This window comes from Chelon labrosus (genome assembly GCF_963514085.1).
Source record: "Chelon labrosus genome assembly, chromosome: 9".
NCBI classification, from domain to species: domain Eukaryota; kingdom Metazoa; phylum Chordata; class Actinopteri; order Mugiliformes; family Mugilidae; genus Chelon; species Chelon labrosus.
The window spans coordinates 8,277,775-8,301,014 of NC_140359.1; the positions used below are offsets into that span (position 1 = coordinate 8,277,775).

The 23,240-nt window shown below is 40.4% G+C and overlaps 1 protein-coding gene across 1 annotated transcript; it reads right to left on the minus strand.

Annotated features, from left to right (window-relative positions):
- Positions 1-1,874: 1,874 nt before the first annotated feature.
- On the minus strand, positions 1,875-22,683 carry htr7c (5-hydroxytryptamine (serotonin) receptor 7c). The gene is made up of 2 exons (XM_084551101.1): positions 21,929-22,683; positions 1,875-2,836 (listed from the first exon to the last, which is right to left on the minus strand). The coding sequence occupies exons 1-2, from the start codon at positions 22,393-22,395 to the stop codon at positions 2,098-2,100; spliced, it is 1,206 nt and encodes a 401-aa protein (XP_084407227.1). The 5' UTR covers positions 22,396-22,683; the 3' UTR covers positions 1,875-2,097.
- Positions 22,684-23,240: the final 557 nt, after the last annotated feature.

Below are 23,240 nucleotides of genomic sequence, written 5' to 3' on the forward strand. Positions count from 1 at the left end.
ATCACAAGTCGAACCCATTCTTGTTTCTCAGGACAGTTTCAGACATGAAAGCAAGCAGACAGCTGTCACCCAGATTCTGAATAAAAGATTTTACTCCAAGCAGATAAAGAATACATACATCTTTCTGGGTCACCATCCTCAAACACTTATAAGTAGTCACAGCAGTAGCACAATGGCCTTGGTGCTAATCCTTTAAGAAATGCCTGTTTTGGGTTTTTTTCAGCAGCTTCTAGCTGCCCTCAGGCTTTGTCTTTATTTCTCATGGTGGACCTATAAGTCTAGTCTGGGAGGATAATGAATTTTGTACGACAAACTGTGAAAGGCATTTGAAGAAGGAGTTCTCTGTGGGGTTTGAAGAGCAAGGAGACGTTTGTCAGTTGTCTCCTGAATCAAATAATTCTCAGTTTATTGAACTAAAACCAAAGTTTGCATGAATGTACGGTATATCAGCTGAGGTTACCAAAGTAGGCCACGGTGCCATTTTAAGTGATACTTTATTTACAGAGTGATGAAATACCTTGCCAATTCCCCAGCTTGTTTCTCAAGATAATAACAAAGAGGTCACACAGAGCACTCACACACAATTGTATACAGATCGATTTTACACAATAGAAAATTGCAGTTAATTACAAAATGATACAGTGGTATCTGAAATGTACAGTATTTTCAAAAAATCGAGGTAGAAAAAGCACACACTGCCCGACTGATGACATTTGACATGGGTTCACTGAAGAGTTCAAATACGAGTGTAATCTTGAGAGGAGTGACCACATCCTGAATCAAAGGAGAGATTGAAACAAGATTAACAACCAGAGGAGAACACGAGTCACAAGGATGTGCCAATTCTTAAAGTGAAAAGGTTTATCTGGCTCTGTCAATTGTCAAAAGACAAATGAGGAATGGAACTGAGCAATGCAAAAAAATAAAAAAGGGGTTGAACTGAAGTCCACAGTCTCATTGATTCCTACTCAGATAGCGAAGTGTGCAATACAGTGTTTGGATAAATCTCTGTCAAACTGTCATTCACTGTTCAATTTCATGATTTATGTATAGAGTGGCATGTAAGACAAATGTTTTATGCAGACACTAAACAAACTACTTTCAGTCTCTTTTATAACAACGGACACATAAGTCCTATGAATAGAAGAGGCTCTGCTCATGTTGCAACACCATTTCCAACTTTCCTTATCGTCGCCAGATTTTACACATCTGTGAAACATTTAAGGTGCTCCTGATAATGAGGACCATAGCTACAGTAGGAGATAAAGTGTCAGAAATAATATGTAAGCTTGTCACAAATCACAATACTGATCAGTGTTCACCTCCTGTTTGAAAATAATCTGGGATGTGCTAAAATACACATTGAGTTAAAGATGCTTAGAACGAACTGTGCTGCAAAACAAATGTTTTTCCTTGACAAACATCACTTTTGCTAATATACACATTTATTTTTGCTTTCAGTTCTCTTTGAAAGCCCTCAGATGATTGATTGTGTTTACATGTCATTTCCTTTGTCACTGCATTATGTCACCGTAAATCCAGACCCAGGACGGAGTTGTGGCATATGCACAAAAGCAGTGTCGACTTGAATAGCCCATCAAGTACGCTCTATGATTTTCTTTTCCAAAAATAGAGTGACTGAGTCACGCACACGCTGAAGTGATCATGATGTCTCTAGGCCTTTGCGGAAGGGGCCAGTAGAGCCACTGTTATGTCCACCTGCACCCTAATGCCTTTCCAGTGGCAGTGCAGGTGTCGTTGGGTGGTTTGTGAGCTAAGTTGACACACGTGAAGGTGTGGAGAACGCCACTCTTCCGCTGCAGAAGCTTGGACTATGTCTCACCTGTTGCTTTTTAGATTTTTTACAGTTTTTTTGTACAAATGTTGAAATATATACTTTTTTGTAACTCGTCGTCATCTGTCTTCACTTTTTGTTGCAGCCCACGAGCCATGTCATAACAGCTACCAACAGTGACCCCATTTTTTCGGTCTGTGTCTTATCTACAAGGCTGCCTTGTGCACGTCTCCCTTTAAGCACCAAGTGTACAAGCTCAGGACCTCCATTCCCCACAAGAAATGCAGCTAAACAACACAGCTTTACACTTTGAGTGCCTCGTGTACGCCGACAGCAGACAGACGACGGTTGATGTTACGGTAACGGCAGCGGAGAAGGTCACGATAAGTGGAGCGCAGATCTCGATTGAAGAAGGCATAGATGAAGGGGTTCATTAGGGAGTTGGCGTAGCCTAACCACAGCAATGTGCGCTCTAGCCATATGGGCACACAGCTACACTCCACTCCACAGATAAACGGCCTGGCAGTGGACAGGATGAAGAACGGCAGCCAGCACACGGCGAAGACCCCCACGATCACCCCCAGAGTTGTGGCTGCTTTCTGCTCGCGTTTGAAGATGGAAATGTTTCTGCGCTCATGGTTCAACAGGCAAGACAAGGCAACACACTCCTCCGCCACACCAGGTGGCTTCAGGCCCTGCATGCGCAATGCCTCATTAGCCACTGTTTCGAGGCGGCCACGGCGTGAAAGGTTGGTGAAACGGTGCTTGGCGCCACTCTTGCGAGCTGCCCTGAAGATTTTGTAGTACATGACCAACATGACCAGCATAGGGATGTAAAAGGCTACGGCTGTGGAATAGATGGTGTAGCCAAAGTCTTGGCTAATGAGGCACACACCGGCTGTGTGGACGTTTTTAGCCCAGCCACAGAAAGGTGGCAGGGTGATTGATGCTGATACCAACCATACTCCCAGGATCATCTTGGCCATCAGCTGACCATTCTGCCTGGCTGGATAGGTGAGAGGACGTGTGATCCCCAGGTACCTGCAGGAAAAGGAGACCAAAGAAGTATTAGTAATTCCTGGAAGGACTACAGGCTGAAGCTACCTTGACAGTTATTCTAAATTCCTTGCCTAATATATTAGCTTTATAATCTCAAAAACAAAGGTTGTTATTCACTCATGACTTACAACGTAACCATACACATCAAATACATGTCCATTCATTTCAAAGAGAGACATTTCTATCAGAGGTCATAAGCTCAGTCATTGCCTGGAAGGTTATTTGCTGCTTTTCTTCAGCTCTTTGAGCTTAGCGGGTTGAGAAGGAGCTATCAATCAAAGCGGCAGCTCAGCGCTTTCAAAAAGCAGCTGGAAGTGTCAGAAAAATAAAGATAAAATGAGGTGTGAAAGCCTTCAATCTGAACAAAAACTGGGAAAATAGCCACTATTCTCACAAAGTGATACATCTGTGTGTACATCTCAGCATGTTTTGGCTCTTTGCCGACCGTCTTCATCAGCACCAAATGCGTCATTGATAAAAGCTGTATATTAGAGGCTGTTTTTTCTGGTTTCTGCTCTATTGTTAATCAAACGATAAAACGCCTTAGGGATTTCTGGCCAGTGAGCTTTGTGTCCACCAGTGATGCTGTCAGTGTGGAAATCAAATCAAAATCAGTTCATTTAGTTTGTGAAGGATTCTTCACTGTCATGGTTTTTGATGTTGAGTTAAGTTTTGTCAAACCATCATTTCATTTTTACACAGTTGCTTTTATGATTCCACTGCACTATTTTGTGCTTGTCCTAATCTGCACTTAATATTCTGTAAATAATGTGAACCTTTGCTAGTTTTTATTACGATATGTTTTCAAAGCACAGTGATGCAAAAATATTGGTTAGATGCCATCGTTTTTTTAATTTGATAGTACAAAAATATTTATCCAGATGTAAAGGTCTGTGCATAAAAGTGGGATGGGATGGGCAGGCATGGCATTTCTTTCGATATATTATTATTCATTCATCTTCTGTAACTGCTTGTCCTGTCAAGGGTCATGGGGGGGCTGGAGCCTATCCCAGCTGTCATGAGGCAAGAGGCGGGGTACACCCTGGACAGGTCGCCAGTCTCGATATATTGTTATATCTTTCGTAATTTTTTTGTCATTTTAGAAATCAGGAAAAAGTGATCGAATCAGATGATACTACTGTATGTGATGAATATACCAGAGAAGTCTGATGTGGAGGCGCCAAAGTCAGTTAAAGTGAAAAAAAGAACATGAGTAGGGTCACTATTTTTTTATGTGATATATAAAGGCAAAATCTAATATTGAAAAACATGTTGGTACACAGTACAGCAACAAAAATTTATTTGCAATATCCAAATTTTCAATTAATATTTTTGGCTGATGTTCTGTTGCCAGCAACTAATCTGACAACCCATAGTACAAGTGGTAGTGATCTAGATCAGAATTACTGGGAAAGGACAACACGGTTACAAGTGCACCGCAGCTGAAAGCACTTGATCATACCCACCCAGCCGCCCACACACGCACAGACGTCTGACACAGATCATGCTTTTAAATCTGCTTTAAAATCTGTTTTCTCCACTTCCTATCTCGACCACATGTATAATTCCACGGGCACCTGAGGCATGTGACCTATATCCAGCTTAAATCAGAATTTAGAACTGACATTGCCATGACAGCGAGCGAAACAACCATCACTTATCGGTCGCCCTCTGCGGCACGTGTGAAGTTGTGGTAGCAACGAAGACCATGAGACAAAAAACATTTACATACACGTCTCCGAAAGTTAAAAATTACTGGTGTACGTTACATTTGTCAGTGGAAAGAACAGAATCGTAAAAGAAATGTCATAATCAAACAATAATAATCAAAACAATAAGTCCAGACACTAACTTTATGGTTCTCGTTTAAACTAAAGTGCACACTATTAGCGTGTCTGTCTTAAAGGTCCCTTGGCTCAAATTAGCTGTGCTCAGTGAATGATATAAAACAACTACTGTTTATTCAGCCCTTTTAATCACCAACCACTGTTCTAACTATTTTACAACGTTCGCTTAAAATGCTCTTAAGCTTTATGGGGGGACTAAACACATCCAGGCGAGCAATGTCAAATAGATACGACACAGATTCTGAGATGGGTACACTCCATGCTGTGGGAATACTTAGAAATGCATAATGGATATTACAACACTCTTCTCTGAATGCATAATTCAGTAATAACGAAGGTGTTTGTGGTGCTTATTTGTGGGGGATATCGGTGTGTCTGTGGGGGGTGATGGGCATAACTATGACTCATCCTCAGCTCTTTGTAGGCAGAGCTGTTTTCAGGCACGCTGTGATTGGCTACAAAATCCTCTCACCGTCCTTTTAGAGACAAACAACTGCCAGTTGGAATAAGATAGCATGCATTATAACACTTCATTACCCAGCTTCCTGCATGTATTTCAGCAGGGTGGGATGATGCAAACATTGGTTGGCTTCATCTTGCTCATTTTGACACAAAGGCATTGAACTTTACTCACCCCTGAGAGGCAGTAACAGGATACAGGAATGAATAAGCACACTATAAAAGCATGTGAACAACCTTGTTGAAACAGTAGCTTTTTGCATAGTATAGTAGCTTTTGGTACAAATATAATAAATAAATACTAGAACTTTTGTAATTTTGAACCCTTCAAAGAAAAAAAAAGGTAAAAAAAAAAAACTGTAATCTAACTGTGTACTTGTGTGCTCCCTTTTATATGTGGGTGCGTAGCTGCGTTCAGAATCAAGCTCAATCAAGCTCATTTCCATCAAGCTCATGTGAATAGTGAACACACCTGTCTCCTCTTAAAGTCACTCTGATTAACTCCAAATAAATCCTAACTGCTCTTGTATATTCTTTCTGGCATCCTGTTGGTTGAATGCTACTACAAGAGCCATGGGCCACAATAAGCTCACAAAGCATCAATGGCATCTCACTGTTTAAGGGAAGGCTTTAGCTCCAGTGAGGGCACAGTGAAGACAGTCATCAACGAGTAAAGATGGCAAAATAGTGACATTATCTAGAACATGAGCCCCTACAACAATAAGAGAAGACAATATGAAACACGGACAGGGAGGCTTTTTAAGGGGCCGACATGCTGCTCTGTCTGGCAAGTACTGGTGACTCCCTATATGTGAAAGCTGTTTGCCTATTCTGTCTATAGAGTACTAAGACTGTCTGTCTAACTATTCTTTGTCTGTGTGGGGCTATGTGGCCAGTTTTCTGATGAAAACACATCCAAGGCCAGCTAAACTTTGCAATTACATCGATCAAATCTCTAAATGGTCTGATGATAACAAGATTAACTTTTTGCGGAGGGCAGCAAAAGGCATATTTGATGCAAAAACAAAGCAACCCATCTGTATCCCAATGGCGGCCACTTTGGGCTTTTGTGAAGACTAAGGGAGTCAACAATAGCTCCAATTACCAGTCAGTTTGGCACAGAACCTTGACAATGACAATGATCCAAAGCACACATCCAAATCAACCAAAGAAGGACTTTAGCAATGAAAGATTACTGTGGAATATTTAGGCCTGAGTCCTATTAAAAGTCTCTAAGGGAATCCGAAAAGGTCCATGCACTGTGCAGTGACCTCGCAGTTTTACATATCTGAAACATTTCGGCAAAGAGGAGTGGGAAAATATTTCCAAGTCAAGATGTGCCAAGCAGATAAACTCTTATCCAAATAGACTGAGAGCTGTGAATAAATCAAAGCCTGCTTCAGTTTCTCTAGGTTCTTTTTATTTGTCATTACATAGCATAGCCTGTCATTTTTTAAATAAATGTCATTGGGCATGAGACTGGGTACACTCTGGACCCGTTGCCAGCCCAACACAAAGAGACAAACAACCATTCACACCTACGGCCAATTTAGATTCACCAGTTAACCTAACACATATGTCTTTGGACGGTGGGAGGAAGGAGAAAACCCACACAGGCACAGGGAGAACATGCAAACGGAAGGAAAGGCTGAACGCACAACCTTCTTGATGTGAGGTGTCAGTGCCAACCCCTACAACACAAAAACCTCATGATTTAACAGGAGATTTCACACTTTTTCTACCCACTGGATGTACGGCGCATTTCCCTTCACCTCTTGGCAATGTAACAGTGGCATACACTAGTATAAAGTTGACATGGTAGACTGCTGTGAGCAAACTCTGCAACAATCTCATTAATTTGGGGTTGTGTTTGTGTCTGCAGATATGTATTGTCTTTTACCTCTGTTTCCTCTCTACTTGCTACTGAGGAGGATATCTAGCTTTTAACTCTCACTGGCTAGTTGCTAGCTGGCTGTCTGCAGTTCACCGTCGTGGGGCAGGTAGTGTACACTAGGGTTTCAGAGCTGCAAAAAACTGCTGCTGAAAACTGTGATAATGAGAACTGTCAAAGGAACAGCATAATCAGGTGAGTTTTTAACAACATGTGACATTTCTCATATTACACCCAGTCGTTTTAGCCATGCTCATTTTAAAATGTTGATTATAGCAATTTTTCTGCAGTGTGCTATAACTGAAGTCAAACATAAAAATACGTGAAATTGCAGAATATTACACATAATGCACACCACATTCAGAACCGTATCGGGGCTCTGACACCACCACAACAGCACGTGAAGCTAAAAACCAGTGGCAGCCAATTATAATCATCTCCCATAAAACAGTATGAGCTGCACAAAAACAGTGACACTCACACACACAGAGTATTCGTATCTCTGTGGGATTTAGGGCATATCCACAGTCACAGCCCTCTAGGATTACCCCACCACACTCAATGTGCCCAAGCTAATGAGAAACCCATTACTTCTACCAACAAGAGCACTGTATAGAGAACTATTCTATGCACCAAAATGCTGAAAAACTGGCCCTGGTGTGGAACAGTCATTACACATTTCCAGGAGCACCTCACAAACCTTTTACGTCTGATATGGGATACATAGTGAAATATTTAGCAAGCAGCGGTTGGCTTGGGTGGCAGAGTGGTAAATGTAAAACTGGTTCTCCTGAAAGAAGTAACAGGATTATTTTTTTCCCCATGGAAACTTTCCATTGGAGAATCTTCACTCATTCATCTCACTAAGGCATTTATAATTCATCTGTCACAGCACTGGAGAACAATCCAGGATTAGTCTGTGGAAAACTCAAGTGTTGCCAATTTTGAGAGATCTTTTTTTGTTTGAGTCTTTCTGTGTGTGACTGAAGTGGACACAGAGATGCAGATGTCGCCTGAAATCAGACCACTTTAGTTGAAGAATTTGGAAGTGCAGCTTGATTGCTTTTTATCCGGCATTCAGCACTGAGTACTCATTGCATTCATGTTTGATTTGCTTTCCATCGAGTGATAAGGAGCGCTGAAAATGAACGTTAAATCTTAATTAACACTTAATTCGCTGTTAATGGACAGGTGCCCACAATATCTATACAAGAAAGTTTGTCGATATGCTTTGTTCACCAGACCAAGCCTATGCCCTTGTAAGATTACTTTTCAGATGAAAAACATAGAAGAAAACAAAAATGCAACAATGTTTATTTCAACAACTGCATTTATTCATTCTGAGCTCCCGTAGAGTGAATAGTACCAAATCTGTCTAGTGAGAGCTCTGGGACTTCTCCGACATCAGACAACATCCTCCATCCTCAAGGAGCACTTCAACTCTCCAATTCTATTTGAGGAATCAACGTAAGACAGAAATTGAGCTACTTCTCTCTCAGAGCAAACTGCACAACATGAGCAGAGCTGTAAATTCCTTCTCAGTGAGGAAGCAGACCGGCAAACCAATCAGTCTGATACCAAACTCAGTAACCCCCATATAGAAAGATTTCACTAAGATTTGTATATTGCCTCCAGACAGATAACTTGGGATCCTTGGGGAACTGACACCTAAAACAAAAGAAATTTTTACTGGAGTATTTATAACTGTGGAGAAATCTAACGCTCAATAAGTCTTTTTTGCAACGTCAAATCAAATTCAAGGCAATTATATGTCACATTTTCAGATCCTGAGGATCACAAAAAGTAGAAAGGTACAGTATAAAGAGACAAACAGTACAAACACAAATTCAATTCACAGTACAAAAGGAAAGTTATAAGCTGTTAAATGCCGTGTAGTGGGTTAAACTATAACTGTTTAGGAATCATCTTAAAACACTGCCAAGCTTGGTGATTAATGTTCACCCTGTTGTCCCTGGACAGACATAGATACACAAAACTACTCGTGGGGCATCGTGGGAAAATGCGGGTCCTCTGAACACAGCTTAAGAACACATCTGACACACACACACACACACAAAAAAAAACTATTATCCTTAACATGATTCAAAACCTCTGGCCAGCTGCGGAGTCCAGGTTTTCAGTCTCCTACAGATGCCAAACCCTGACTGCTCTTTAAAAACGATTAGATTGCTAATTATTATTCAGTCATTAGTTTTTTCTGCGCTATTGACTGAATCTTTTTCTGTACTTGAAAGACCCACCTAAATTCACATAGCACTTCCCCTTGTCTGGCTTTTAGCTCTGAAGCCTTTATGATGTTTCACTTCCTCCTAATTGTTGTAAAGAAAATGAGTGCATACTTTATGGCCGTCAGACCACAACTCACCACCTGTCACTGTAAGAGGTTTACTGGTTCTCACAGCAATGGAGATGATAGCTATTAGTGCCACAGTGATGAATGGATTCCCCTTCCAACAGTAAGTGCGTTCATCCCTGTCAGAGGTGAGTGTCCTTGGACAACAAAGCAAACACCGACAGGCACTGGAGTTGAGCAGGGTATAGAGACAAGGTTAGTAGAATAGAAGAGTATTAAAAAGCTATGCATAAACTGAGCAACACAAAAGGATGTAGTAATCACACATGAGGGTAACGGACAACAGCTTATGGGGATTCTTCCTGCATTGTACAGCACATGAAAACAAAGTACTTACGGATGGCATATACACTAAAAACAAACATGTCATCCAAACACTTGTGAAGACAAAATTGTTTATTGCTGTTCCAACTGGCTTCACTCAAAGTCAGTTTGAGGAGCTGCCATTATAGTGACAGGTAAGACACAGTAATCTTTCAGAGTGGAATGACAGGGCACAGCTTTTAGATGCACTGTTGCAGGAGGCATTCAAAGTAGTATTGCCCCCAGATGCAACATCAGTGTTCTTGTCCATCCAGTGACAATAAAACTTGTTAATAGTAAAAGAAAAGAAGAAGAAAAGAAGAAAAGAAGTTAGTTTGCAACGTCGGAGTAACAACAACATTGACCATCTTGTAACAATACAATGTTCTGCTGGGAAACTTTTCGACCTGACATTCATGTGGATGTTACTTAGACATGTAGCACCCACCTAGACCAGACCAGGCACCCCCACCCCATAGCAATAACACTCCTTGATGGCAGCAGCCATCCCCAGCAGGATGCAGCCTGACACAGGCACACACACAAAAACGGTTTAGGAACAACTCAAAAAACATGAAGGACAGCACAAGGTGTTGACCTGGCCTCCAAATTCACTAGATCCCAAACTGATCAAGTATCTGTGGGATGATCCACAGAGGCCCCTCCCCTCAACCCATAGGACCCTAAGACCCCCACTAATAACATTCTGTTGCCAGACGCCACAGGACACCCTCAGAAGGCCCATGTCCATTCCCTGATGAGTCACAACTGTTTTGGAGGCACAAGGGAGAACTACACAATGTTAGGAAGTCATAATGTTGGCTGACTGCCCTCCAACCAATCAGAACCATTTTAGTGTAAATAAATTCACCTCTTTGGAGCTCAGATGATGTATATGACTACACTGCTGTTACTTTTTTTCCATTACCATATAAAGCCCACCCCAATTGTTTGACTACCCAGGCACATAATCAACACCCACACTGACCAACATTCCTCCACAAAACCTTTCGTGGGCAGGGGAATATGGGGCTGGTTTTCAGGCTACCCATCACCATCACTCACCATGGGTACTGTCTTTTTGACATCATCTTAACTAGCTCCACTTTTTACCTTCAACATTTAGTTATTTTTTTTCTGAGCTGCTATTTTCAAGGTCAAGAATCAACTTTGTTTCTCAGCAATAACACCCCTCGTTGCTGTTGCCTCGTGCTATAACCACAATAGCTGTCATCTCATGTTACCTATTTTAAACTACTGCTGCTGCTTTTTTCTGTTGCTGCTGCCTTTTCTTTCTGGTCAGCCGTCACTGCTGCATCAAGATCTATAAGGCAACATTGACATCTTGCTTTTATCTTTGCAAAACAGAGTGCAGTATATGCGGTTCATTTTAATGTTTATGAAAAAAAGCTCATGCAGTTCCCATCACACATATTATTCAACACTGTTCTCTTTTAGGCCCGCTCTTTCGACTCCATGTCCCATCGGACTCTGGTCCTGATCTCTCAGTGTGGTTTTGATCTCTTCTTTCTGATAACAGCAGCCTCAAAGGGTCTCTCTCAGCTCGTCTGGTCCTCCAACTACTTCGAAAGCACACAAACACTCTCATCTATCTCTAATCTATCTCTGATCCATGGATTGTTGATCAGTCTATAGTACACTAGTCAACAGTGTTAGTTCTGTCTCATTTATTTATTTTTATTTTTATTTATTTTTTTCCACATTTCTAGTTGTTTTGTTGCTGGGTGGGAAAGCTGCTTTGAGACAAAAATAATACTCCAGCTATATGCTCAGTGCATCATGACTAGATAGACTGAGTAATGGCTAGGATTATGCTTTAAGATGTTTGGTTCTAATTAGACAACTTGGCAACTGCTTTGGTTTTATTTTGGTTGAAATGAGAATATTACATTAAATACATTAGAAATTATCTTTTTCCTCCATTTTCTTGGTGCTGTTTTGTCATCTGTCTCTCACAAATGGCATTTTTTTCATCCAATCCCCACGTTTTAAGGCTATTATTCCTAAAAACCTGTGACTCCCAAATGTAATCATAAAAAAGGTCTGTGAGGAGATTTTATACAGTATAAAGTAGCCGGATTGGACATTTCGGATGAGAACAAACAAAAAAAACAACAACAGTATGTTTCTAGGAGACAGGGTTGCTCTGAAATTACGGCGAAAGTGAAAGACTACTGAGTACTACCCAGCAAGAGTTGTTGCCTTAGGTATTAAATTAAAAAATGTTACAATCAGTGTCTGTGATTTATGTTGACTCTGGTCAACATTTTGTCTCTTATTTTCCACTTGGTCACTGATTAGCAATTAGTTGTCCTTTCATATAGTTGCAGATAAGGCCATGAGTCTTTCTGTTTCTTGTATAATATTATTGTGCAGAGACAAATTGGCCACAACCTTAATTTTCTGTTACAATTATGCAGGCAAAAATAATGAGGTTGAGACCAAATTTGCATATGCATAACAACAAAGAGGGTTATTTTTGACCACCACTGTCAGGAAGCGCCTCAGTCAACAACAACCTTTTTTTTTTCTTTTTTCCAATTACCTTGTATGTCTGATCTTTGGGGTGGTGAAGAATGGTCCGTACGGTTTCCTGAATTTGGGCAAGAATTTTTTGTCTAGCTGGAGTCTAGCTGGGTCACATTAGTAAATCGCTCTGCCTTGTCACACCATTTACTTTGAGCGTCTGAACTGATTTTTTGCCTGCTTTTTATGCACTTGTGACCATTTCCTGTTCCCTGTCAATTATTTAATAAACTTCTTTCATGGTTGCAGCCATGGTGACCAGATTTGCGATGCCTCTACAAAGCCTCTCGAGTCCTTTCTCTCTTTGAAGAAAATTAAAGTTGTATATATGCGTGCTTAAAAAGATTTTTTCATGTGAAGTGCTATTACTGCCCAGCAACATGTACACTTTCCGCCACGGGGAGCATCTCACTAATAGCCCCAAACCTGCAAACTCATTTAGTAAGATCCCAAAACACTCACTCAAATATTAATAAGTGCACTCCCTCTCTCTTCATTATTATACAATGACTCTGCTAGAGGAAGGTGAATAAGTATAAGTATGTGCCTGCAACAGCATCTTCCTTTCTTTTTCCTGTCATGATGATGAGAGAGAGTGGGGGTGAAGAGCCCCTCCATCTTTGTCACCTTCCCTTTGGTTCTCTCACCAAGTGCACTCTCTCCCTCAAAGGACACCTCAAAAACTAAATAAGCTCGGAGGAAGTCTCAGAAGTGGGGGAGGATTCTAATTCTCCACTTCTTCCTGTTTTACTTCTGACCTTTTAAAAAAAAAAGAAAGAAAAATTTGAGTTACCACGGATACCACAGGCTGCTCCTCTTTTTTGGGCCGACTCACTTTCTTCCAATTTGGTATCTAGCCAGCAGTTAGTATAGCCGAGGAAGCTGCGCGGCCCATTATATGCCATCATTTCATGGCTCGGCAAATGGAAAAGGACAGCGAGGAGGAGTTGGAGCCGACTTGTTCCAGAGTCGCTAGACTCTACCATGTAACATAAATTCAACTGTTGAGAGCTGTGCTTTTATCCTCTTACTGACCTTTTATTTCGGGGACATGAAAATATCAGTGATATTAAAAATCCCAGCAAAGAGCAAGAGGATGTTACTGATACCTTCCATGAGTTAAAAGCTATTTCTCTGAGCCACGCAAAGCCATGACTACAAAAATCTCCAAATCTAATCAGTAGAAGTTCATATAATATAAGCAATATGGCATATGTAATGAGGCTGTACATAATTAAAAGTAAACAAAATATAATTAGATTAATAAGATTAGATAATTCAAATACATGGCATTATCCCCCACACTAATGGATTAAAACACAGTGAATTAATGTGCAGTGCACAAAGCTCCACTAATATTCAGTGCATACTTTCCACCAGCCCATGACCACAGCAGACCTTATCCATCTTTCTAGATGTTTTTGGTGCCTTTCTTCCCAGAGGCTTTTCTTGTCTTATATAAAGAATACAGAATTTCCTTGCTGTTGAGCTGAGCAATACAAATGTCACGGTCTCTCCCTTTGGATTTACCTTGACAGAGCGACAGTTGCATCATCTGTGAGCTTTAACTGTAGTTTATATCAAACACTGACAAGACTTCAACTGAGCCAGCATGTACTGGTGTTCTCTTTTACCAAGATTACATGCTTATATATTCCTGTCAGCACAGCCCAGGAGATCTGAGGACAACTGTGATCTCCTGAATGATTCAGTGGATCTACAATATGCCCTCTGTCTCGTCTGGGTTTGTCACTTTAATAGAAAATGTGCACTGAACTGTAAATCAGCAAATTGAGCGGTTTCCTATAAAGAAATATTTAGATAAAACAAGTGAAAAGGGTACATTTGGGAGTAATAATTCGCACAAAAAAATGATGGCTTAACTACTTACACCAGCAAGACTGATCTTTGCTCAGGAGGAGAAAGTAAATTGAAAGTAATTTGATTTTGCAGCAGATGACATAAATCAGAACATCAGATATGTAGGTGGCAACTGCGCTCTTGCCTGGGCAGAGTGTGCACTTACCAGACAAAACTATGACTGATGTCAGGAATATTCATTACAGCAACTATTTCGTGACAGTATTTTTTATTTTTTTTTTTTTTCTCTGAGCAGACAGGGAGAAAATGAGTCTCACTTATTCAGCTGCTTTCTGCTGCAGAAGCATGAGTACAGTTGTACATTTCCAGGATTCATCTCAGCTAATATGACAGATAGACAAACAAAATGCCATTATAGCTAAGCAAACACAGCTGCGACAACAAGGTAATAACACTGATAATACTGATCTGGAGAAATAAAGGTCAACATCGTGTTACCAAAGCAGCGCACTTAATGCTGTCACTCTGGTAATGCTAAACAGTGAAATTATTTTTATATGTAAAAAAAGAAACAAGGGTACATAATTAGCAGGTTTGGTTTAGAGTGGAGCACATTTCATCTGCCTTCTGTTCATTTATATACTATATCTATATATATCTATATATATATCTATATATATATAGATATAGATAGATAGATAGATATATATATACCATACTTCAGATACAGGGAAATTAAATGATACTAAACCATCCATCCGCAGCAGTATTTTAAGCATTAAGCTTCATCACTTGAGCAAAACAAAAGAACATGTGGTTGTTTCTAAGAGGTTTCTCAAATTTACACAAAGCCACACACAGTTTTGAACGTTGGCGTGCATCGAGAATAAATATAGTACACACTCTCTTGTCTTACAGGTGCTACTCTTTTGTGCACTCACTCACAGACACGCCCACGCAATCCACAAAAACTGTCAAACCGCTCCAAGCGCCTACAAGCTAATGAGTCATTCTGCGGTTGGGGGTACATTTCATGTCCATTGATGACTATTGTATTTTACAGTTTTCTTAGAGGAAATCATTATACAAGCATTCTGTGGAGGTTATGTTTCATTTCCCTTGTAATTTGTCAGTTCACTCATCATGTTCAGTGATGTTGCTCAAAGCAACAATGATTGTGTTTACAGCTGTAATGTGATCCCAATCAGAATAGCAAAGTGGTTCTGCCCACAATGGAGCGTTGAAATTGCCAGAAATACAACAGAAGAAGAAGAAGGCTTTTTTTCCAACACGGAATTCATTCAGTAGAACAGGATGATTAAGCTGGACCCACGTTTTTAACACCACTACGCATATTGATTCCAGCTTTGGAATATCACAATTTGTATATCGTCACATTTCCGTCAATCCCAGAAACTCATCATGTCAGTTTGATGTTTAGTCCAGGTGAGGCAAACATGCGCACCAAGAACATATTCATTCCACCCAGACACAAATGGTCAGATCACGAATTTCCATGTGTGCTAATATTTTCCTGTTCAACAGATAGTCATGGAAACATTTACTGTAGCAGGAACAGTCGATGACAGAGTCACAAATGTGTAAAATGCACTCATGAAACTTCAGTCAAAATGAAAGGCAGACTTGAAGATGCAATGCGGTTTTTAAAGCCAAATTGCTTCGACTTATACATAACTATTTGCAATCACGTTGGTGCCTGCCTGTTGGACTAATAAAAGATTTTTCTGAGATGAATTGTGGTCAAACTGAATGGCAAAATATCTTATTTATGTTATGTTGAGGTGTTTTTAGGTCTAGGTATAGATGCACCAAACCAACATAAAAGAGCTACCATCAATGAAGGCCAACTGTGATGTTGCCTCACATTACCTGTATCTGGGCCAAAAAGTTGCACTTGAACAAACCGCAACGTCTACATACATTCTGCCCCTGCATGATAATAAATAACTTATGGGACACCGGAAGAGCTACTATTAGAGAGTTACAAACCATCGTACAGACCTGGCTGCTCCTGAATGGTGTCTATCAGTTGGTCTACAGTTTATCTAGATGACCATGTTGTTATGAAAATATTTGTGTATTTGAATGTTCTGACGAGATAAAGTTCATGTTCTGTTCACGTTCATTTGTTCACATTATAAACGTTAATTTGTTTATATTTGTCACATCCGTTGTTGTGTATTTGTTTTCTGAGCTGAGCAGCCAATCACAGTGATCTCTCTCACCAACTCATCCTGCCACCGTTTCAACATGATGAATCGGCTGAAAATCCCGCAACACGGGGTCCAACTAGTAACAATAGTGCAGGACACGCTGGAAAAAGTAGATCCACAGATCAGATCACCAGAATATACCGCCAGTTTCATTCTCTAATCCACTGGACTGCTTGTGATCTTTGTCATGAGTAGAATTTTCTGTGCAAACTGTGCAGTTCTGCATACAGTGAGCTGACCCAGTTAGGACTCAGTTATGTGTTTCAGTGTCTTGCTCAAAGGCAGTTTGGCAGTGATGGGTGTGCCATAACTCAATTTGCTATTTCACAGCTGGAACGCAAACTGTTCAGCGTCGGAGATTGAATCACAAGCTTCTCAACATGAACCTGACACCAGTAAGATGAAAAAAAGTCTCCTGTAAAGTCCACCAGTTAAACTACATTCAGTGAACATCTGCATCACACCATACTCACAGATAATGTCAATTTCAACTGACTGATGCACAGCAGTCCAGCAGTCAACACATACAGTGATATTTCAGTGAGAGAATATTAATCAATTTATTAAAGCCTGCAAGTGGATTACTGTTAAATGCTGTTGCCTTTAGCAGCATTAAGATCCAACACAGTTATAGTTATATAATGTATACATACAACATAACTATACACGATTGATTTTAAAAGTAAACTTCTTAATAATTGCTTATAGGATCATTCATACTGCCACATTTAATCGGCCTTATAAATATTCAGTTCATGTGAACAAATGAACCTGACAAATGTCCACAACATATCTGCAATCCACAAAATTGTGTGTGTGGCGCATGTGTTTACAGCCTCACAGCTCCATCAACAGGAAACCTATTATCTCACTGCTTGGTAAATGCTTGTCGGTGCTTTGTTCACTCTTGATGAATAATAAACACCACCTTTGTTATACCAAACACAAACCATGATTTATGCCACAATTAAGTCACTCAGCACTTTGCCCTTTTCTGTTTCCCATTCCATAGATTGCCAGATGAATAGGGTGACAAGCCAGGCTTTTCCAAATAAATAATAATAACCACCGTTCCATAAAATCCCCCAAAGTATCAGCAGCAGTGAAGACTTTACTTCATGTAATACCGAAAATTTGGGTCAGGTGGTTTTTCATTCATTTGGTGGGATATGTAAATTATTCAAAACAACAGCAGAACCTTCCTCATTATCTAATTTTCATTCCCGAAAGCACTTTGGTTGGCTAATTTCATTTCAGCCTCATTTCATCCATCCACCTGCCGCCATTTGAACACAATGCAGCGCTGGATCTGTTGTAAAGGAAAACCTTTTAAAGAGGCCTCCTACAAAGTCAATTCTAAGTCAGAAAGATCCCACGTGATCTGTCAATAAAGGATGTGTTTTGTGTTGTTTAAACACGTTTTTGATTTCGCTCTTTACATGATATAGGTTTATGCCACCTATCGCATATAACAAGAAACTGGAGGCCTTGTTTTGTAACACACCAACAAGAAACTCTCAAATAATATTTGCTTACATCAGATGAGATACATTGCTCCGAATCTTATGGCCCTAAAAATAGCAAATACCAAAGGTCTGTGAACAGATCGGTCCATTCCCATACACATTCCACTCTATCTAACCACATGATCAGTGGACAATTTGTCTTTCACTTCACATGCTTCTGTAATAAAAGTCAAACAGACTGTCAAACTGGATGTATACAGAGCTGCAGCTCATAGTACAAGCAGCACATATCAATGATTAACTTGTAAAATGTCTGCTCCCAGTTTTTTTAAACAAATGCACTCAGATATTTTCGGCAGATTTGTGCTTGCTTGGTTACAGGATACGAACAGCAGTGGATTTTAGATTTAAATGTTGTTTTCCCTTTAAAGCTTAGAGTGGTAACTGTATTGACTTGTAAAACGAAACGAGTCTCTTGTGGTTTCTAAAACATCAAAAATGCAACAGTGTCTTCAAACTGGCTGCAATTTCAGGATTATTTAACAATTTAGTGTAACATCCCATTTAGAACCAAAATACACTTGGCGTCCCGGTTAAGCTTTCCTTCATAACCATGAACTGTCTTTGATACACAACCAATCCTCCACATTTTGGACGGATAGTGCCTCGGAGAGTGGAGCTCAGGCGTCACATCACATTACCAGAGGAGGCGTCACCTGGGTCAAGTCATCTGTGTCTCCTGCTGCGGATGGATATTTCACAGCTGCACAGAGCAAGTCTCTCCTGGGATAAATGTACACACCAACCTCACAAAATATTATCAGATGTGGAGAGCAGGTCGATGTGGGAGCTGTGTGTGAACTCGACTCATCAGTGACACACCAGTTGGCAGAAAGGACGTGAAGGCAGAGGCTAATCCTGCTGCCATCGAAGGATCCTAGTTAGTATGATTTCCTCCTTTAAATCCCCTGCAGGAGCTTACAGGTGTGATCACACATACACTGTATTTCCTTTAGTCTGATCCATAGTGGTAAAGTTTGCTTCACTTGGCTTTTATATTATAGGTTTATTGGGTCACCATGGGAAATTTTGCAAATCAATGAAAGGGACTTCAGTTATGTGATATTCATTCTAGATATACATCCCATTTTTCTTCCTCAAATTCATTGAGATTTAACCGTGGCAGTATTTGATTTGCTGATATAACCAGTGTCACTCTCATGCCAAATGGAGCTCCGACATTCCTTTGGCATAATTTTTCCTAGCTGTCTAACAAAAGGACTACCCTATCTTCCCACTTTTGTCAATAAAACATTCATATTTGACTTGAATAATTGAACATACACCATGGTACTCTAGGTGACGGTAAAAAGCTGAACGTAGCCAAAAGAGATACCAACTTTTAAGGGAAGTGGCCACAAAAGCTGCTATGTCTTTGATCAAAGTGCATGCTGGGATATGCGGTGAAAGAGCAGACTTACATTAGTTCAGACAGGAGGCTATAACGTCTCTTGTTTTTACTTCACAACAATCTGACTGGACTTTTCTGTTGTGACTGCCTCAGTGCTGGAGTGTGTGGTCTTCAATTTTCAGTATTCAACCTCCCACTGAAGAGGCTGGAGGAGATGAACATGAACTCATTCACTTGGCTTCAGTTGGTTCACTTAGTATGTAAATTAAATTTAATAAGGGAAGTCATTGTTATAGATGATTTTTTTTAATCTGCTCATGCACTGTACAACAAATCCAAAGAGAAAAGAGGCATTTGTTGGAAATTTGGAATAAATATAAAATGGTCTGGTTTGTTATTTTACTAAAAACGTTCCTGACAGTCTGACTGATGATTTCTTACTTTCAGTACATTTGTAAAATACTTCAAGTTGAGCTGTGTATATATACAACATGACTGTGTCAACTTTGCAATGTGGTTTGTTTTATATTTCTTTATTGCAAATAAATTAATGGGACTGATTTGTGGCAATATTTGATTTTTTTTATCTTTCAGTGGCTGCACAAACACATCTTTATGGTTATATTATTATCATTAACATTTTTAATTGTAATCACAGCTATAGAGAAGCTGCATGGGAAATGAAGGATTCAGTGTTTTGGGGGCGTGACTGATACTTAAGTCCGCCAGGATAATTTATGCTCTACTGCTCACTCTGAGAGCATCCATCAAACCTGTCAAGTCCCTGCAGGGTTATGAATGAGTTGGCAACATACACAAGGGACTACAGTTATGGCATCACGTTCTCTATGCTAGCATATAAAGCATGAACCATCTTCCCTGCAAAACTCAAGGAGCTCAGAGCAAATCAATAACCTGTCTGCAATAGAGGCCTGTCTTCAGGGACTGTATAGCCCCCACAAACACATCTGGTCAGTCCTTACTGCATCACTATCTACTCTTCAGCTTGATTGTACAATTATGTCCCTGGGAATCCTAGATCACAGTAAGAGCCCTTAATTACAGCTAATCGTGTGTCTAATTGGGAATTCTCATCCTAATGAATCTCTCTGTTGCCCATTGTGAATCATATGCCAAACAAACTCTGCGTGGTGTAATTAAAATTAGCCGCTTTTCATGGAGATCAGCACAAATGAAATTTGCAATACAAAACAGTTTTTGTGGGGAGGAATATGATTCCAAACTGACAAAACATTGTTATAAATTCTCAGTAAGTCTTGTGGCCTGTAAAAGACAGTCAGACATGCATCCTCTTTGAGAGTGGTGTAGTATGGTAGCTTTGTGCACAGTGTGTGACAGATTCGATCAGCTCATCTGTCTTTACATACATGATCTGTCCTATCTGAGCATGAACAGTTCACATCTCTCATCACACACAACGATTCAACAAAGACGGTTTTCTGCACTCCCTCTTGTTCTCCACTGGATGATAGAGAATCCTGGTTTTATGTTTGTTTCTACTCAAGTCAGTTCTATTAAATTTAGATTATTAGTATTAGTATTAGTATTTTTACTGGGGTCATGATGAAATGGTTTGTAATTGGTTCCATCCTGAATGATGGGGGCAGTTAATGACCTGCCTGGGGTTTAAAGGGATGACATACAGTCAATGAGGATGACATAAAGTTACTGAGGATAACATATACAACATCACACACTGTCATTCATTTTCTGTAATCACTGTGACCTGTGTGACCTCTAAACCTAACCTCCAGACTTTATCTTTACCCTACCCCCCCCCCCCCCCCCCCCCCCAAAAAAAAAAAAAAAAATCATATTTCATTCTGGACAGCATGCTAACTGTGATGCCATCCCTCCCATCACATAATTAGCTGTTTGAGTGATTTTAAGTCCCTTGTTCAGCTCATCCATGACTAGTACTCTAGATTGGCAGGCAGAGAGAGAGAGGATTATCAGATCATCAATACTAAAATGAGATTTTGTATTCATTGTGGTTACTGGGGAATAACAGTTACACTAATCATTTGACTTCTATTTTATTGTGGATTGTAGTGAGATCAGTGGAAATATCTCATTTGTCCTGTTTTTATGAGCCGAGAGTCCAAAGAGGTGTGATATCCCTGACGTGCAGAGTTAGATCTTGATGAGTGCTCACGTTTTACTTTCCTTATTTTCGTCATTGCTGAGTTGAACACACTTATTTTTGTTCCAGCAACTTTTGTTTTGTTTTTGTTATTAACTGACGTGTGTGATGGCAAACTATCTATAAAAGTCAGCAGCTGTAAGTCAGTGGGCGCCAGTCCTAAATGCGTGTGAAACACTGCCTTTGGTCCGGTCAAGCAAATTCCCTCAATCTGCTCTAAATTATTCACAGTCTGCGTATTAATTTTCTGGTTCGGTGGCTTCAACCACCCATTCAATCAGAGGAACAGTTAATCTAGATTTAGGAATTTAAACGACATTTTCATGCGCGATAACGCACAGTTATTTCATGCGCTTCACTTACACTTCAATAGCCTACCTTATTTTGTTCTTAATCTGTTACTGCCTTCAGCGTACTTAAACGGTTTGATGGTTCTTGTAAAAGGACATACTCGTCTTCTCTGTGTCATTTTAACGCATTGCGCACTGCATGCGTAATTGTGGTGCCATTGCAAATTGAGAGCAGTTCTAGTCCGGTTGTGAACTTTGGAAACTTACCTATCCACACTGATCACACACAGGGTCATGATAGAGGCAGTGCAGCACATTACATCCATGCCAATGAAGATGTTGCAGAACACCTCCCCAAAAAGCCACTTGCCCCCGGTGAGGTCTGTCACTATAACAAATGGCATCACAACTATGGCCACTGAAAGGTCCGCCACCGCTAACGATACCAGAAGGTAGTTTGAGGGTTGTCTCAGTTTCTTCACCACGCACACCGCGATCACCACCAGCGTGTTTCCCATCACGGTGACTGCCGTGATAATCGCCAACATCACCCCGATAATAATCTTCTCCGGACGGCCGAAGTCCAGCAGCTGCTCCCCGCACGACTCGTTCCACATAGTTGTGGGGCTGATAGTGACGAGGACGTTGTAGAGGAGCTGCAGAGTGCCATTGATAACTTCAGAAATATCGTCTTTTTTATTAAAAGTGTGATCAATTCCCGAAGTATTGAACATCACGACAAGATTATTCCGATAGTGGTGCAAGGGACGCCTCGCCACTGCTCTCCAATTACGCGCATATTTGGATGTGTATCAAATGCTCTCGGCTGCTGTCCAGAGGTTTTAGATGGATGTGTCGCAGCTGCACCTCATCGGAGTTCCCAACAACTCACCGCGGGGGTCTTGTTTCTCTTTATAAAAGATCCGTTTGCAAAAGTGCTATATGGATATGTGGTGCATCCATAGAAAGAAACACGAGTTCTGCTCCATGTCAAATGACAAAAAAGTTATAATATAAGTGCTCTTGATGTTGTAGCTTCTCAGCACATCACCCGGCAAATATGGACTAGTTAAGGAGTTGCTTGCGCAAACCACACCTATCCATGTGACGCATCGCTTAAGAGGCAGACAGCCTAATAACGGAACACAGACAAGGCATAAAAAATCCAGTAGTGGTTTTAAAGCGGGTTTTGTGAGCTTCGTGAAAAACCACTAATAGTTTGGTGACGGTCTGGTGGCTGTTATTAGCACTGCTGCAGTCACGGGAAAATATGTGGTGTCCACTGTGTGCAGTACGTTATTAATAGACCTTAATGTTTGTGTGTTTGTGTCTGACTGAGCTAATATCAGAAAATAATGTCACAGCTCATGTTTCCTTCTAAATTGATGAGCTGATGTGATCCCCCATTTAAAATCCTTACACACAGCACAATGTTATATAAAGAAAAACATGCAACAATGTTTGCTTCCAAAAAGTCAAGTTTCTTGAATTTGGAGTAGAGACAGGAAATTAACCTCGTGGCATTTTGCCAGTGCTTCCAACCAGCAAAACATACCTGATTATAAATAGAATGTCTCAA

Coding starts and splice junctions, on each gene's coding strand:
- htr7c (XM_084551101.1), bottom strand. CDS start 22,395: ATGTTCAATACTTCGGGAATTGATCACACTTTTAATAAAAAAGACGAT. Junction 2,837..21,928: donor TGTGTGATCAGTGTGGATAG/GTAAGTTTCCAA, acceptor CTTTTCCTGCAG/GTACCTGGGGATCACACGTC.